Source organism: Rhinolophus hipposideros (genome assembly GCF_964194185.1).
Source record: "Rhinolophus hipposideros genome assembly, chromosome: 1".
Taxonomy (NCBI): Eukaryota; Metazoa; Chordata; class Mammalia; order Chiroptera; family Rhinolophidae; genus Rhinolophus; species Rhinolophus hipposideros.
Window position 1 is genome coordinate 12742116 of NC_138047.1, and position 19730 is coordinate 12761845.

Consider the following 19730-nt stretch of genomic DNA (forward strand, 5'->3'; position numbering starts at 1 on the left):
ATTAGGTGACCCTGTAATTAGGTGATTTTTTGTTGGTGTTGTAATACTATTTTGATGAAATGGTCAGGATATAGCAGTTGGGATATAGGGAAGGAAGAGAGACTAGTTACCTTTTCTTAGCTGCTCCTTAACTTAAGACCTTGACACAGAAACCTCCTAGCTGGATGACCCCCCCTTCCCCTCCCTCGCCCCCCATTGCTCTCTAACTTGTCTACATTCAAAATGTGTGATTCATAGTTCCAGGTAATAAAAAGTTAATTGCAATAGTTATGGTCCCTTCTTTTGAAGTTTAACTTTTTGTTTTTGGTGTAAAACAAGAATAGAAATGTTTGCATACAAATGCAAAATACACTGAGTCTAGAAGTATATTTCCTGTTATTTATTCATTCACGTAGCAAATATTTGTTGAGTCACTACCATGAGCCATTCACTAAACTGATTGCTGGGAAGGGAGCAATATGGCCTGTGACCTCATTTCCTTTAGATAGTTGTTCAAATGTCATCTGTTAGAGAGGACTTCCCTGACCATTTCATCAAAATAGTGTTACAGCCCTGCCTTTCATTCTGCCTTCCTTCTCACTCTGCTTATTAATCGCTGTAGCATTTATCACCGTCTTTTATACCCCTTCTTTCTGTTGAACACTTTCCTGCTGCAGTTGGAATGTAGAGCAGGAACTTTATTTTGTTTATTACTTTTTAAATTAAAACCCAGAACAGTTCCTGGCATGTGTGCTTTAATAAATATCTATGATACAGGCTCTGGCTTCAACAAGCTCCCACTGTGGTGGAAGATGAAAGTGCAAAATACTTACAGAAGTGCAAAGATAGAGGTGTGTCCAGGTGTCGCAGGGTCTTAGCACAGAGGGAATCGTCGTAACCACCAGGGAAGGGGCCTGCTATTGACATTGGATAGGACTTTATGAGGAAGAAGGAAAAGCAGCATTCCAGAACAGATTTCAGCAATGTTTCAAAGTTATGTTTGCCCAGATTTGGAGGTAGGACTTGGGGATGGATCATATGTCACCAGTTAAGGATGGCTTGCGGAGGATTATGCTTAGCTTTTCTGGCATGAATGAGTGGGTAGCTGGACGTGCCATTAATTGAGGGATACTGGAGAGGAAACATATCCACCCCCTTCCTCTGGGGATATGAGTTTAGTTTGGGATAAGTTGCATTTCCGATGCCTGTAGAATATTTAGTACTTAGTGGAAAAATTTAAATATGGAGCTCCTAGAGAGAGGTGGGGGTTGAAAATAGGTCTGGAAGTCATCATTATTTATGTATGTTATAATGAAGTCCTAGGCATACATGAAACCATATACAGAGAGCATGAAGATGTATAGGATAAATATAGGACTCTAGGGAACATGATATCTAAGAGATGGTTCGAGAAAGGAGAATCAGAAAGGAAATCTGAGAATAAGTTTTGGAAAGTAGGAGGACACCCAGGAGGAGTTGGGGACTTGCTAATTTTGAGGTGATAATTTTAAGGGGAAGTGGATGACTTGTCATTTGCCGTAGAGAATTCATTATGATGGGGGCGGAAAAGATACTGTTGGACCGGACTTGATAAATAGCAAATTGGTAAAGTTACTGAGAAAAAACAGTTTCGTTAGAGTGGACAGAAGGGATGAGGAAACCAAATATTAGTGGGTTGAAACATAAAGCAGTGAACCTCAGTGAGGATGGAGTGGGGTGAGTGAGCCGTTTTGTTGGTGTCTGAGAAACCCTGAATTAGAATGGAAGAAATGAGGATAAGTGAGTACAGGCTATTCGTGGGAGAAGTATGAAAATGAAGGGACAGAGAAAGAGAGATGATAGCTATGTAGAAGGATAGAGAGAAGTTTTGTCCTTTAAGTTGTGGGAACGTGTATGTCTTTGGGATCTGGAGAGAAGAATAGAGATTGACTGAGGCTTTACACATGAGACGAGATCAGTTAGGAGAGCGAGGTCCTGAAGACAGCTGGTAACTAAATCCTTACCTGAGATAGGGCAAAAGAAAGTAAGGACGGGCAATTTAAAAAAAAAAAAAACCTGAGGCTACAGCAATTGAGATAGAGTGAAGTATGAATACTGAAGAGACAAGTTTATTCAAATAGTGTGAGGAAGTTAGAATGGCATAGCAAGTTCAAGGAGGTTGTTAGACTTTTGTAACAGCAACCTTGAGGGAATGGGAATTAAAATACAAGCAAGAGACTTCAGTGGGGAGTGTCTGAGAATCTGTATATCAATGGCTTATGCAGTTTTATTCAGCAGAAATAGCAGCCCAACAACAAGAGCAGGTGGCATATGGTTAGAATTCTCCACAGTTGCAGATTGGCAATTTGAATGCTTTGAAAGGTCAAGGGGAAAAGGAAGTTGAGGTTGTTGGGTGAATTTTGTTGAAATATTGATCCATGGGTAACCTTAGAAAGAGAGTGATTTTTCTGGAAAGAGATGGATGGTCTTTGAGAATAGAGAAGGCCAAAGGGAATGGAAGGTCTTGGTAGAGTCTAGGAGCAAGGTGAGTGGGTTAAGGGATGGAGGGATTGTGAAGTGAAATCAGAGATGGTGCTTAGAGCACTGTAACAGTTTTATGGATTTGCAGAGAAATGAAAATCTAGCACAACAGGAATAGCAGGGCTATGAATCTAGGCATGATACATAGTTTGTGAAATTCCTGGAACTTTAGAGAGAGAAAAACTGCAAGTACTCCTGAAGGAGGACCCTGGGACTGTTTTGTTCATTTTAGGATAATCGGTACCTGGCACATGGTCAGAACTTAGTAAATATTTGCTAAATGAATAACACCCTTCCAGAGGCTTTCTTGCAGAGGTAGTTGATCTTGCCAGACAATTCGATTCATGTCTGACACCTAGTGGTATTGCCCTCAAATTACCATTACGTGGCAGCATTTCCGTTTTCCTATTTGAAGGATATTGTACAGATCAGTTGCAGAACAATGGCTTTGTTCCGGAAACAAATCTCCGAGTTGATTAGGGACAATTTTACTGTTGGCATTTTCCAGGGCTGTCATTTGAACCAGTCAGCAGTAAGTACTTATTGAGATTCCACTGTATGCCAGGCACTGTTCTACTGGAGATTTTCACGCAGGTTATGTTCTCTCGCATGTATGAACTCATTGACTAGGCTGAGCAGTCCACTGGGAACTTAATTCAGGGTTTCAATGTGATTTGGCACGTGAAACCTTTCTAAACGTATTGCATGGCTATTGGTGCTGTCGTCTCTATGACATGACACACTATGTTTTCTTAATAACATTAAACCTTAAGGCAGCATTTAGAAAGATTGGGTTTGTTGTCAGTTTATGTTATCTGCCTTGTGCTGAATACTACATACTCTGGAGAATCATGGAAGGATTTTGTTATCTTTCAGAAAACGTAAAGTTATTACTTTTTAATGATGCATACTGAAGTATTTAAAGTATTTATAAATGAATAGACATGCTATCTGGGATTTGCTTTAAAAAATTTTTTTGGGGGGTGGGGCGGCCGGTTAGCTTGGTTGGTTAGAGCGCAGGGCTCTTAACAAGGTTGCCAATTCGGTCCCCACAGGGGCCACTGTGAGCTGCGCCCTCCACAACTAAATTGAAACAACTACTTGATCTTGGAGCTGATGGGTCCTGGGAAAACACACTTAAAATAAATTAAAGAAAAAGAAAAAAGAAAATACCTTTAAAAAAATTTTTTTAGGCACAAAAGAATAGTGTAAATTAAACAAGGTGACAAATTTTTCATGATTATTTAAGTTGCATTCATGAGGGCTTATTTTGCTGTTTTCTCTGCTTTTGTGCATGCAGGACATTTTCCACAATAAAAAGTAAAAAAAAAAAAGAAGTAGATGGGTATGGGGTGAAAGATAGTTTATCGTGATTAAGTTAGAACATGGTCTGCTTTTTCTATTTAACAGATTTTCATATTTTATTTTTTTCCATTTGATGTTACTTGAAAATCAGATATAATGTGATTGAAACCTCACAGGTCTCAATCTAATGAGTGTCCAGAGATTATTGGAATTTTGGGTCCGAAGCTTGTGATAATTATTGTACCTGAAGACTGGAGACTTGGGAGATATAATTTTAAAGTACTAGCCATCGCTCTACAAGTGAAAGCATCTTGAATAGAAATTTGGGGGAAACCTAGATTTAATAAGCTGGCACATATATGTGTATTTTTAACTTAGTGCTTCTGCCCTTTCCAAAGGGAAAAAAAGTACCTAATAATCTGTCATATTTGTCTTCTTGAATTGAACTCTGCTTAATTATTTACTATGTGGGATGAATGTATCATACATGGATTTTTGATATTAGGCAATGTGTTTCCATTAGGCTCCTAAGATAATTTTGTGTGTCATCAGCAAACTCAAACCCCAAACTAAAAATTAGAAGCCTGTTTTCATCAATAAAAACTAGTTACGAAATATTTCAGGCAAACATAAAATATAGGGGAAAATATACCTTTCAAATATTTGCCATCTCTTTTTGTCCTTTAAACATTTCAGCATCTTCCCCCCCACACCTCCCGTGACATAAATGATTGTAAGTATAATTAAGATCCTCTTATACCGTTTTTCCCTATTCTCTTCCCCCAGAGGTAAACAGAAGCCTCAATTTGGTGTGTATTACTCCTTCTGCTTGTTTTTTACCTTAGTGGATCCATAATTGCTAACTTTTGCTCAATAAATTCATTTTCCTGTGGCAATCTATTAATCATTGAAGAGAAGTAAAGATAATTTCTCATCATTCAGACTTAACTTTGATATCTGTTTCAGTCTGCATTATGGTTTCAATTATTTTTGGTCTGAAAATAGATACTAATTTCAATAAGCTATTTAATTGATTTTTAAAAAACAATTAATGCCTGGAGCTTTAATATTCTATTATGTGATGTGCTTCTTCAGCTTTCTTCCTCTGTGGAGAATTTACTTTTTCCAAAGCTTTTATAACTTTTACATTGAAGCTTACTTTAATTTCATTGGACTTCTCTTGTGTAGAAAAAAAATATATATATATATATATTTACAAAAAGAATACTTAAAAAATAACTCATTATAAGAGTAGAATTAATTTGGTTCCATTAAAAAAATAATTTAATAACATGTTTGAGAACTCTTGAGAGAGAAGAGGGAAAAAAGCTTAATCTCAGTGATAGTCATTATTTTCTATTGCTTTGCTTTGGCAAAAATATGGGATAGTGTTTCTTCGTATAAAGTATATATTTTTTCAGTCTGTTAAGAAATACATTTCTTTTGTCCCCAGAACCATAGGATTTCCTGACCTAGGCTTATTTATGTTTCTGTGGATCTTCAGTACAGGGCCCTTTTTGGCACATTTTTGGCACATTCATCAATAAAAACTAGTTACGAAATATTTCAGGCAAACATAAAATATAGGGGAAAATATACCTTTCAGAATATACCTTTCAGAATTGGCACAGCTCAAATTCTGTTACTTCTTCAAGTAACCTATTTGCTTTCATCTGTATGCTTTATGTACTTAATATTTTAAATTTTGAAATAATTTAAATGTTGCAAGTGATTTTGACTTTAGCATTCTCCAAAGAGGGTCATCAGAAATTTAAATCATCCTTCTAACTGATAAAATCCTCAGGCTTAGAGATGTAGCCTTCTGGTTTTAGATGCCCGTTTCTTTGAAGATAGGTGTGTGGTTCCTGTCAGTTACTGGAAATTTTTTAGTAGTCTCTCTTACTTTTCTACCTTCTTTTCTTTAGTGTTCTTTTTTCCTTTGGTCCAGATTCCTCGACTTCCCCATAAGATGACAGTTAAGTTTGACCTTGGTCTTCCCTGATATGTATGTAAACCTTCAGAAGGTTTGTCATCAGATTGGCATAGTAATAAGGAGCATTTATTAAATTCCTATTTTTATTATGTATTATGTAAGCATTTTAATGGATTATCTCTTTTAATCGTCCCAATAACCTTGCTAGGTAGGAATAAATAAATCATTTGTCTAAAATCACTTGGAGATAGGGTTGCTAGATAAAATACAGGAGGCCTGATTATATTTGAATTTCTGATAGACAACTAATAATTTTTAGTAGAACTATGTACCAAAACATTGCAAAATCTGGAAATCCTACTTGGAAAATAAATGGTAGAGCTGGAATTTTAAATCATGTAATGTGGTCATAGCACCCAATCTCTTAACTACTGAATTACACTGGATATGGAGAATAAACATCATGTCCACTTGGATATTCATCCAGTATTTGAATGGCAGTTACTACCTATGTTATATTGTTTTGTTTTATTCGTTATTTTTTCTCCCAACTGATTATGTTTACCATAATGTAAAAGTATGTACGTTTTCTGACTTCAAAATGTAATATTCAGCTTCAAATAAATTCATATATACTTTTTATGTCTTCTTTAAGTCTTTAATAATTGTATATTAAGTAGAGTAAAATGGAATCTTTTCTGTACTTGTTCAAGTTAGCCATTCTTGTCCATGTAATCTTGATCATTGTATTTTTACTTCCCTTTATCAAATGTAGACAGATTTAATTACATGTATGTGTTAAAAAGAAACAGTTTCCTTTTCTTTTGGTACGGTCAATGAATGAAGGTATTTAACAGTTCTTTGAAATACGTCCTATGTATTCTCAAAAATATTATTAAAATTATAAAATGCAGATGTATAATTGAAAGAGGCTTTTGCTAAGAATTGCCAGGGAAACCATCTGGCTCTGCCAAATGATCAGAGAGGTCAGCATTTTTCCTGGTAAATTGCCAGGATTCAGCATCGGGCTGTAATAAGTTTTGCATATCTAGAAACTGACTTGCAAAAGCTGAAGACACAAGAGACTGAATAACACACATTTTCAATTTGATACCACTGATTTCTAGTTCCAGCAGAAGTACAGGTAGCAGATATTTAAAAGAAGACACTTAAAAGGAATGAGCCAAGTGTTTAACTCAAGACTTAGAGTCAAGGAATATGGAAATTGAAGAGAAATATATTTCTTAGTGATCCTGCCTGGGGTTAAGGGGTACCTATGGGAAATTTTCCTATTTCTAAAAATTTCTATTTTTAGATATTGGATAATATCGAGGTAGTAATAGCAAAGTCGGAATTTTGGGTAAAGTCCAGAAAGGAAAGCCCAGAAACAACAAGAATCAAAAGTACAACTCCTGGCAGATGTTATAGGGCTTGCTATAGGACAGGCCTCTATTTTAGCCTATTCCATATTTCTTTTAGTCTACTCATGCTTTCAGGCATGGCGTATTGAGAGATTTGTCAATTGGGAAGTGTCATGTTTTTGCAAAGGCAGTCATTGCAAAATTAGTATTTTCCTCATAGAAATTAAAACCCAGTTATTTTGGACGCATCTATTCTGTATAAGTGAAATTTACTATCAGAATTTTCAAAAGTCACTATATTGCTACTCAGCCAACTTTTTATTGTTTTGTAGAATTCATTAATGGCCATTTATATTTTGTATTTTTAAATATAAGTATGATATAATTACCTTTGGGACACGGTAGATTGGAAGACATTAATAAGAAAAATGTTTCTCCTCTTTTATCATATAAATCATTCCATGAAAGCCATGACTTGATACAACAAAACTTATTAAACCCTCAAGTCTCTAAACTGAGGGAAAATAAATGGTTTTCCAAATGCCAACTGTTGTAAATGGTGAGGTGGCCATAGAAAGGTCTAGACTGATTACCAACTTGATTGGAATTAAGTAGTTGCATTCTTTCAAAGTAACTGTAAGTGTACTGTCTGTTTGTATTTAATAAGGCGTGACAAATGAATAAGTAGTTAATTCCTTCTCAAGCAGCATGGATTTAGACCTGGGTTCAAATCCCTTCTCTGCCTCCTTGCAAATTAGTCTCTGTTTCTTCCTCAGTACAGTGGTAATATTAGGATCATAATGCCTATCTTGAAGGCTTGTTGTGAGAATTAAACTAGATAATAAATTGTTCATTCATTGAATAATTACTTACTGAATGTCTGCTCTGTGCCAGGCATTGTTTTAGGTGCTATGGATTTCAGGGAACACGACAAAAATCCCTGCTCTTCGTTTTAGTGGGAGAGACGTGCACAAAACATGTAAGCAAATGAATATGCAATTTTAGGTAGTGAGTGATAACTTCTATAAAGAGAAATAAAGCCTGGCATATGTAGAAAAGTTCCCCCACCTTTTTATTATAATTTTCAAAGTACAGGAAATATCTGTATGCTTTTTTTTATTTATTCAACAATTAACATGTTGCTATGGTTTTTTTTATCCATATGTGTGTATGAGTGTGAGGGTATCTATTTTTTTTCCAAACCATTTGAAAATTAAGTTGCAAATATTATTATAATTAGTCCCTAAGTACTTTAGTAAATGTCTCTTAAGAATTAGGACATTATTCTATGTAGTAGGGATTTAACAAATTTGTTTCTTTTTCCTCCTAAATCTCCTGGGGAAAGCAGTGTGGCTGTCTGTCATAGCTGTCACAGCTAATCAAAAGTGACAAAAGGAGTCATAAGATTTACATCTCATCTAAATGTAGAGAGAAGGCTGTATCAAGTTGCTGTGGGGAAATATCTAATATATATTTACTATAGAGTTAAAGTATTTAAAATTAAATAAGAGGTATTTTACAAGTGTTTTTATGACCTTTCCAAATTTTAATTCTTGAAAACAAAAATATGACACATCCCCATTTAAACATATGCAAAGAGGAGGGGAAATACACATTTACTAAGAATTACTCAAGTTGCACGCTATGCTGAGTATTTTCACATGTTATCTCATTTAGTCTTTGTAGAAACCCTTCAGTGATGTAGAAATAATTATTGTTATTATAGAAGAGAAGTAATAACTTCTTGATAGTTTACTTAATTGCAACTGGACTAACAAGTGTAAAGCAAGAATTTGAATCCCTGTTTCTGGCTTCTAAAACACAAGCCATTTCCCCTATGTCCTGTTGCTTTTTTAGTGGTTGAGTTAGCCATTCACTAATCAGGAAGACTTCTTTTAGAGTAAACAGCTAAACATGTAGGGGAGCTGCTGATAGATACTCCTTTACTAGGAAACTTCTTTTTCGCCTCCTTAGTGATACACCATGAAAAAGATGCAGTTTTATATGGCAATAATGATGAATTCTTTATATTTGACACGCGATCATTTTCTGCTCAGCATTGCTATTTACCAAATATTATTATATTACTCCATTAATGTATAGCCCTTCTTTTCTCAGTTATAATCTTCTTTAAGGGTCTGAGCTGCAGTTCTCAAACTGGAGTGTGCATATCACAGTCACCTCAGAGTTTCAGTAGAGCTAGGGTGGAGCCCACAGATTTGCATTTCTAACACATTCCCTGGTGATACTAATGCTGGTCCGGGGATCACACTTTGGGAACCACTGTCTACCTCTTTGTCCCGCCACAGCCCTTATCACTTAGCTTAATCATTTCATCTGCGAATCTTTCTATTTTACTGAAACGGTTAGCTGCTCTCAAATGTTAGTGTCTATAGGGAAACTTGTGGACAAAGCAGATTTCTGATCGGACTCCGATATACTGGTTTTTATTTAAGCATCTTAGATGTTACAGCAGATGATCCATGGACAACAATATGTGAAATATTTGATTTACAGAGGTCATCATGTGCTCTTTGTCAACAGGACTGTGTGTTGTATTTGTGTCTGAGTGTTTTTTTATACTATGGTGCCATTCTTTGTATGTCTCTCCTGCCAGAATCCCTGAAGAGGAAGGACTGCGTCTTAGTCATCTTTATAACTCAAAGCTTAGCAAAGCAGGTTAAAAAGCGCTCGAGTGAGGACCATCTGTGTAACCTAGCTATTTGACCGTGGAGGATTTAGTTCATCTCTCTGAGCCCCAGTTTCCTTTTTTTATGCAATGGTGGTTGTGATACTTACTTGCCATGGAAATTGCTCTCAGCAATGTATAGTACTTAGTGTAGTAATTTACATACCGAATGTACCCAGTAAATGGAAACTATTCTGATGGTTGTGGTTGTTATATTATAGAAGAAGCAAAATAAATGTTTGAATTAATGAAAATCGCTAAATTATGATGTTAGCATCCAAATTCAAGACATGAATTTAACATTTCATTAAAAATCTTTGCTTAACTGGTCTCCATTAAATATCATTTTACATTTTGGTATTTTAATAAAATATAGAGAAGTAAAATTGTGCCTTGGTTTTTTTTCTTCCACAGGAAAACAAAGAAACCGCTTGGAACCAATGGATACCATATTTGTCAAGCAGGTTAAAGAAGGAGGACCTGCTTTCGAAGCTGGATTATGCACAGGTGCTGATATTCTTCTTTAAATAATACCTTTTAATTCCCTTCTTACTTCATTCTTCTTATTTTTTCCTATCCTTGTGTATGTTTATTCTTTTTTCTCCACATCTATTACTGTTTTTGAGACTTAATTGGTTATATGTTTCTTGATATCCAAATGGATGGGTTTGAACAGAAATCATTTAATATTTACTATAAATTCTGGGCACTTTTGGTTACCACTCAGATAATGGATTCTTGGAGGCTCTTTTTTAAAGAATATTTTGCATACATTTTATTTTGACAAAAGATAACAAAATAACAAAATGCTGAAGATATTTATTGACATAATTGAAGTAATCTTCTTGGATCTCCAATTTCTGAGAGTGCCTGATCTTCCAGAAGTGAATTAATTTGCACCACAAAGAGTAGCTTAAGTCCCAATGCAGTACAAGCTCACCCTCATCAGCAGATGTCAGGGGATATAGTCTGATCAGTGTTTATTCTAAACTATTTTGTGATTTTAATAAAAATAAGTAGCAGTTTCGTTTAGAGTAATGCACACTCTAAAATAGTTACTCTTTTGTTTTTAAACATGGAATAATTAAAAATGGGAATTAGTGAAAAACTATTATTTCCTTTTGAATAAAATGCTGTCTTTTTTAGCTAGAAATATGTTTTCTTTTCAGCTATAGATGTTATCAAATGTTAGTAGTGAGTGTCATTGCTAAGTTTTATTAGGATGTATTGTTAATTTATTATGTACCTTAATTATCGTTTTCATCATAGTTAAACTTCATCATGCTTAACCCTAATTTCTGTATCATTATTAATGTGTATAATGTATATGTCAATGTACATATAGAATTGCATTTCCTAGAATATATCGCCTATCACCTTCTAATCTCCCTCCTAGATTCATTTTTATAAAAGAAACTGAAAAATAACGAGCAAGGGTACATTAAAAATAAGTACCTTACTCAAGACATTATTTCAAAAGTATTCATTCAGAAGTGACTTTCTATAGGAATTCTTCATGATTTTCGTTTTTTTTTTTTTTTTTTTAATCCTCTTTGAAGGTGACCGAATTATAAAAGTCAATGGAGAAAGTGTTATTGGAAAGACCTATTCCCAAGTAATTGCTTTAATTCAGAACAGGTAAGATCCTTGAAATATGATTAATTTTGGCCAAAGATGGGTTTTGTAAGTCATTGGGGCAAGTAGATTTAATACAAAATTGCATTCCTGGAGGGAATTGATGTGATGTGGGATGTGGAATTTTGTCTTAAAGTGGATAACGCATTTGAGAGTTGCCAAGAAGACACTCCTGAGTTGGTGGCTTTGCTTGGTTGGTGGCTTTGCTTTGGCACATTTATCAGATTTTTTGATTAAAATCCTTTAGCATTTCAGAGGCACACATTTTAGATTTTTCTGTACGTTTCCCACTTTTATTTGAATGGACAATCAAATGTTAATTTGCTTATGATAAATATATAAACAAATGCATACATGATTTTAAAAGCTCTTACTAAGATAAGTTATCTTTTAAAAGTTTAATGAATAATATTCTTGGGTCAAATTTATTCATTTGTTTTAACCAAGCCAGCAAGGTATTCTCTTTTAATCCATTCGTCTGCCTGCGTTGTACGGAATGATGGAATTTTGAGTTGTAACGGTAAATAAATATTTATAGAGTGACTGTCTATGGAACCTCAAAGATAATTTAGTGCTACTCTCTTCCTCTCTACCACACACCTAGAAAATTTATAAAAATTACAAATAAATTAAAAGCCAAAGAGGTTACCATATTGAATTTCTGTCAAGAGTAAGCATGAATCTGTGGTCCGATTTCCAGGTCATCAATATTGTAGGAGGTTCTTTCCAAATTCAAATATAGTACCTTTTAGATTATCTATAGTATTATATTAGCCATAGCCACCTATCTGTAATTGAAGTTTTTTATTTTCTGAAGATTTTTATCAAGCTCCTCTATGTCTAAAGCAGCTTATGCCATAATCTGTTATTTACACTAATGCCCTCATGCATTGTAATTTTTACAATTAGGTGATGTGATCATGATTTACTGATCTCAGAGGATTCTTGCTGTTTTAATATTTAATGACATTCTTAGAGAAAGCAAATCTTAAATCTAGCCTCTCTGTTGGATTCTAGGTGTTCCTTACAGTGACACTAATTGATCTTAAAGTATCCGGGACTTAGGGACTGGTGAAACATTTTAAGCCTCTGTGGAGGCAGTGAGGGGATCCTTCCAGATTTTCGTTTCCTTAAAATAATTTAGATCATTGTAAATCTACCAATATGTTTTTCTACCCTGTAATGTAAGGATGTTTTTAGTATGTTTGTTAACATCTCTTCTTTAAAAATATTATTTTCCAAGTAACCATAGCTTTTTTTCTTTTGGTTTTCCTAAAAATCTATATTAAAATTTTTGTTATTGGTGCAGCTTGTCTTTCAGAGTAATGAACACTTTGACAGTCTTAATTTTTCAACCAGTAAAGCAGTTTAAAAAATAGAGAAATACTAAAAAAAAAATATATATATATATATATATATATATATATTTTCATGATATTTTCTTTTAAAAAATTGTGTTCCTTTTGTCTGCAAATGGATAAGGCAGCACAAAGCCACTGAGATTCTGCAGTGTATTAATGTACAAAAATGTATCCTTGCAGAATTTTTCTAAGCATCAGTATTTTCTACCAACTCTAAATATTGAAATACACGTACTTACATATTTTACTAGTTAAATTTATGTGAACCTGTGGTTCTTATTGGTTTTCTATTCTTTCTGCATTTATAGGCCCCAAAATAGGGTTCAAATCAATCAAAAAGAGACAACAGTAAACTAGTAGATTTTTTTTCTTTTTTTTGTTGTTGTTTGATTGATTCTTAATCTCTTGATTGTATTGGGGGGGAAAAGTCTATTTGACATTGTTAGGTTAGATATTGAAACACTTGTTGGGACAGCCCCACTATCCTTGCCTTAGCGAAACGTAATTCCGGATCACAGGATTCAGTAAAACTTACCCCTTTGAACATTTTTAACCTAGAGAAACTTCTCTGTCATTTCAAACAGGAAATTTACAGTACCAAAATAAAATGAGACTGTGAACTCTTCCTGTAAAGGCTCTAAAATTAAATCATAGAGAAGAAAGCAAATAAGAGTAGTTGAAATGCTGTATAGCTTTTTAAAATAAGGAGTCATATCAATACTTGCGATGGTGAACTCTGATTTCCTTCACCTATGAAGCCAAGAGGGCATATTTCAAAATTAGGAAGTTTAATATTGCTCAAAATGTTAAATTTGGGAGTTCTTCGGTTATTTTTATGTTAATGTACTTTTAACTTGATAAATAGTGAGAGTATGTGGTAAAAAGTTGTATTTTGTTCAAGTAAAATAATAACTAATTTTATACTGATTGAGTTATGTTTTAGAACTATTTAATATAAGTAATATACTTTGTTTCTAAATTAACTTATGTTTCTAAATTATAAAGAAGACTTGACTGATTATGAATAACTCAAACATATGGCAGCATGCCCTCTTTCGTACACACACACACACACACACACACACACACACACACACACACACACACACACCAGGGGTGCCAAAAAAATGTATACAAGTGGACACTTTGGTCAACTTTGCTCAAGGAGTAGTTCACCGTAATCAGAAGTGTCTGGATGCTGATGGTAACCACTTTGAGCACCTCTTGTAATTGCAGAAGTCAAATGTGACTTGTATTCATCTTTTGTTATCAGTTTGTATATATTGAGTACTACAGTTTTAATACAGTTCCTTTCTTAAAATATATATATATATATATTTTTTATATACATATATACATATATATAAATTGCGCCATATGCCTTGTTTTCATTTTAATGTTTTGGATTTGAAAAGTAAAGACTTAAAAAAATAAAAATTAAACTCTCAAGCAACTTAAATACTTCTGCGTTAACTGTTTTTCCTTTATGTCTTTCTTATACACTTACACCTCCCCTAAAATAGTATATCTATGTTCGATTTCAGTGATACAACATTGGAACTTAGTGTTATGCCAAAAGATGAAGACATTCTCCAAGTGGTAAGTTTTATTTATTCAAATATGAGTTGTTTGTTAATCATGAGTGTTAATCAAAATCCTTTAAAGATGGAGGTGGATTGAATTTTTAGAAGTCCTGAGGAAAAAAAAAACCCAAGCCCTCTGGTTCACTTAGCAGAGTCTAGAATTCCCCACGTTTTAAAAAAAAAACAACACCAGACCATTGTCAATTTTTTGCAATTAAGTGACATGAGAATGTTTTATGGATTACATAGTGAACTCTTATTGTCATTTGGAATAAAATTCCTAGAGTTTGCCCCAGTGTTACTTTCTAGGAAGTCATTTGACCAAAAGCCAAACTTCAGGGTGCAAACATGTATCCCCAGGAATTAGAATCTAAATATGAGAAATTTTATGAAAGTCATTTCTTAATTTTTCAATAGGTATAACTGTTTGTAAATTAACTTACCAAGCAGTTTTGTTAACAGTATCAGTTCATTCTGTTAGTAATACTCACAATGAATGGAGTCTACAACATAAGGGAAAAATACATTAGGGTCTTAGAGAAGAAATAAAACTATATTGTTGAAAACTTTAGCATTTAGTCTAAAATATTTTTCTCATTTTTAGAAAGAAAATAAATTGAATGGAATACTTACCTCCTTTATTAAGCTTAAAGATTGCTAAAAGAAAAAAAATGATAAAATACATAAATTTCATTTAAGAAACTAATAATTTTCCTCAATTAACTATTCAGTTTAGTAGAATAAAACAGCATGAGCTTAACTGTTTAAGTTACACACTGAAAGCTAAAAGTTACACCGAGGAAATGGCAGTGGCCACTGAAGTTTATTTTTGTTTTTGTTTTTTTTAATTTTATTTCTTTTAGTGGATAGTTGGTTTTTTCTTATTCAAGAAAAATAGGGAACTTATGGAATCTTTGTGGTGGGAATGGAAATGGTAATGTTTTTCATTTATAAGGCATTAATTTGAACTTAGCTCAACAATATTCCAAATAATCTTCTGCAACATTGGAAAAAAAAAAGTCACTAAAGCTGATCTTAATGATCCAACTTATTCACTGACATGTAAAATATGATTAACTGAAATCCATTGAGCTCAGCCTTGTGTTTTCAAGGAATGTTGATTTTCTTTGGGATGGCCCACCTTAAGTTCTGTTGGGTTTGGGGGTGCTCAGCAAGGAAGGCACAGCTATGCATGTAATTGTCCTGGACACATAGAGCCAGTGGTAGAGTTCCCACCCTGGTGATGCAGCAGAGTGAGAGAGTAGCACACATATGAGGTCAGACAATTAAGTTTGCGAACTTATCATAGAAAACATACCTCATTGCTGAATATCACTATGGTCACCTTCGAAGTACTCCCCTTAGAAAGCTATGCACCAATGCCAGTGCCTAATCTACCCTTCAAAGCAATTTTGGAACTCTTTTTCTGGAATGACCATGAAAGCTGTGGTTGTATTACCCTTCATGTCCTGAATGTCATCAAAATGTCTTCCTTTCAATATTTCCTTTCTCTTCGGGTAAAGAAAGAAGTCATTGGGGGCCAGATCAGGTGGGTAGGGGGGTTGTTCCAATACAGTCATTTATTTACTGGCTAAAAACTCCCTCACAGACAGTTTCGTGTGAGCTGGTACATTGCCGTGATGCAAGAGCCATGAATTGTTAGTGAAAAGTTCAGGTCCTCCAACTTTTTTTTTTTTAATTTATTTTTTATTAGTTTCAGGCGTACAAAGCAACATAATAGTTAGACATTTAAACCCCTCATAAAGTGGTAACCCACCCTCCAAACTACTACCCCTCTGACAACTTACATAGCTGTTACAATACCATTGACTATCTTCCCTATGTTGTACTCCACATTCTGTGACAATATATACCTATATATTTAGTTGTAGTTGACATTCAGTATTATTCTACTTTAGCTTCAGGTGTCTAGCGCATTGGACACGGTCTATGACGTGATCCTCCTGATAAATCCAGTGCCCATCTGGCAGCTTACATGATCTTTACAACATTGTTGATTATATTCTTCATACTGTATTAACTACCAATTTGTACTTCTTAATACCTTCACCTTTTCACCCTGACCCCAACCCCATTCCCATCTATCACTCTGATAGATCTAGTAACTATCTGGCACCATGTCTAGTTATTACAATATTATTGACTATATTCCTCATGCTATACCCTACTTCCCTATGACTACTGTGTAACACCCAATTTGTCCTTCTTAATCTCTTCCCCTTTCACCCATTCTTAACCTCCCTCCCATATTAAAGAAGTCCCTCTAAGATTCCTTATAATACTGGTATGGTGGTGATGAACGCCTTCATCTTTTTCTTGTCTGGGAAGATGTCCTTATCTGTTCTTCAATTCTAAATGATAGCTTTGCTGGGTAGACTAATCTTGGTTGTATGTCATTGCTTTTCATCACTTGAAATATTTCCTGCCACTCCCTTCTTACCTGCAAAGTTTCTGTTGAGAAATCAGCTGCCAGTCTTCTGGGGGCTCCCTTGTAGGTAACTAACTGCTTTTCTCTTGCTGCTTTTAAGATTTCTCTCTTTGTCTTTATCTTTTGGCATGTTAATTATGATATGTCTTTGTGTTGGCCTCTTTGGGTTTATCTTGTTTGGGATTCGCTGCACTTCCTGGGTGTGTATGTCTATTTCCTTCACCAGGTTAGGGAAATTTTCTGTCATTATTTCTTCAAAAAGGTTTTCAGTTCCTTGCTTTCTTCTTCTGATACCCCTATAATGTGAATGTTGGTACGCTTGATATTGTCCTGGAGACCCCTTAATCTCCTCAATTTTTTGGATTCTTTTATTTTTGTTGTTCTGGTTGGGTGTTTTCTGCTACCTTATCTTCGCTGGTTGGACTCTCTGCTTCATCTAGTCTACTGTTGATTCCCTGTAATATGTTTTTCATTTCCGTTATTGTGTCCTTTATTTCTGATTGTTTCTTTTTCATGGTTTCCATCTCCAATTTTATACTCCGATCTCTGTTGAAGTTCTCCCTGAGATCACTGAGCATTCTTATAACCAGTGTTTGGAACTCTTCGTCTGATAGATTGCTTATATCTTTTTCACTTAGAAATTTTTCTACAGCTTTGTTCTGTTCTTTCATTTGTTCTTTCATTTGGGACCTGTTTCTTTGTCTCCCTATTTTGCCTGCCTCCCTGTTTGTTTCTATGTATTAGGTTGGGCTAGTATGTCTTCCAGTTTTAGTAGAGTGGCCTTATGTAGTAGGTATGCTGTGGGGTTCAGTGGCACAGTCTTTCTGGTCACCTGAACCATGCTCTCCAGGTGTGTTCTTTGTGTGGGTTGTGTGTGCCCTCCTCTTGTAGTTGAGACTTGGTTGATAATTGCACATCAATAGGAGGGACTGACCCTTGGTCTCACTGGTTGTGAGGACTGGCCTTGACTGCAGTGGAAGAGTTGTGGTTCAGGTGCTGACCCTATGGAGCAGGATCTGCTTCAGCAGGATAATCTGCTCCTTGGGTGTGTTGTACTTGGAAGCAGCTAGGTGTGCTCTAGCTCGTTTAGAAGGTGGCTATAGTTGGAGGGGATCTGCTGTAGGTCTAGTTCAGACACAGCATGTGCCCCGCCCAGAGCCACCCGGCAGGAGCCACAAAGAAATCTGCAGATGTCTGCCTCCGTGCTGTGCTTGGATGCACCTTGAGAAGCCAAGCCTCGAACCAAGGCCAGCTGCCACTAGTGCTGGCTTAGGGCTGCTCAGCCAGAGGTACAGGACATGCTCAAGCCAGATATGCTTGTTTGGGTGCCGCGAACCTTTGAGAGACCCTAGGAAAGTCTGCAGCTTGAGCCAAGGTAGGCTGTCTGCACAATAAAGCCACTGGAAGTGGCCTGGGTGTGCCTGAAAATTGGGCAGGGCTGGGTCTCAAATTGCCAGGGCGTGGTGAATGAATGGCAGAGACTCACCTGTGTTCATGCTTTGGGAAGTGGGAGGGCTCAACAATGAAACAATGGCTTCCGCCAGTTCCCCTGTTCAGTAGAAAGCTGCCTCTCCAGCCCGGGAACCAAGCCAGACAACCCAACTCCCCATCATTTGTCCCTGCCACCTCTCGAGCTGCTGCCCCAGCGCTGGAGCTCAGAGTGAGTGATTCCACTGGTGGGTAAGTCCGTGCGCAGTTTCTTTAAGAGGAGCACCTGTGAGTACAGCCACACTGTCTCACTCAGTTATAGTCTCCTCTGGTTTTCACAACCAGAAATGATAGTAACTTCTCTCCTCGGCACTGGAACCCTGGGCTGGGGTGGGACTGGGATCTCTAGGGGATGAGGGCACACCCCACAGCCGAAATAGCCCTCCTAATGTTTAATGGTCACACACTGGTGTGGGACCAGCCTGTTCCGCGTCTCTGCCCCTCCTACCGGTCTGGAGGTGGCTTCTTCTGCAAGTCCTTAGTTGAAAGGCTTCAGTTCAGCTTGATTTTAGGCGGTTCTCGATAATGGTTGTTTTGTAGATTAGTTGTAATTTGGTGTGGTTGTGAGAGAAGGTAAACACAGCATTTACCTACTGCACCATCTTGGTTGTCCTTTTTCAGATCGTCTTTTTCACGCAGCCTTTTCAGCATTTCCAAATAGTAAATTTGGTTAACTGTTTGTCCAGTTGGTTCAAATTCATAATGGACAATCCCTCTGATATCAAAAAAGGTTAGCAACATCGTTGCAACAAGTTCGCGAACTTAATTATCAGACCTCGTAGCCATCAAAGGCTATGGAAGTCACCAGATGAGAAATGGAGGCTTCCTGTAGTCTCCACTTGTACAAAGGACTAGGAGACGATCCACAGGTGGTGGGGAAAGCTTTACCTTGAACCCTCCTTGCAATCTGATGACTCAAAGACATAGTGCACTTCCAAAACAGAACTTCTCTCTCATCTTCAGTAGGCGCTTTCCTTGTCAAAGTGAAGGCACTGGTTGGATGCTGTTTTGAACACTACTCGTTTCACAGAATGGCTGGCATTGTACTAAAAGCCTAGGGAAGGAAGTGAGCACAGAATTCCCGTCGTAACCTGTTGTGTAGTTGATGAAGGGCAGCAGCAGTGGAAGGGATAATTTTCTAATGATGTGATCAGTGGAAATTAGGTTAATAAGTCTGTCTTGTTATATTGTATTTCAGACAAATCCATTTAAAGTAAAGGTAAAACACAAAGTGTTGCAAACATGGGAAAATTGGTTCCATAGAGGGACTCGTGCACACAGAACTTCCAGGGTCATCATCAGTAAAGGGTTCTAGTATATTGTAACTGAAAATTCATTTTAAACATGATATTTGAATTATTTTAATTATAGGAAATTAAAAGCTCATACCCATAATGATAAAATAAAACCTCACTTTTAAACCGAGC

The 19730-nt window shown here is 36.0% G+C and overlaps 1 protein-coding gene across 8 annotated transcripts in view; it reads left to right on the top strand.

Moving 5' to 3' along the window:
• Positions 1-19730, top strand: part of ARHGAP21 (Rho GTPase activating protein 21) — a gene marked incomplete at its 5' end in the record, with an annotated part of 117656 nt that overhangs the window by 60600 nt on the left and 37326 nt on the right. For all 8 annotated transcript variants that reach the window (XM_081059555.1, XM_081059556.1, XM_081059559.1 and 5 more), the window contains 3 exons: positions 10202-10294; positions 11347-11425; positions 14328-14382. In XM_081059555.1, coding sequence (XP_080915681.1) covers positions 10202-10294; positions 11347-11425; positions 14328-14382 — 227 coding nt within the window. The remainder of the gene's footprint in view (positions 1-10201; positions 10295-11346; positions 11426-14327; positions 14383-19730) is intronic.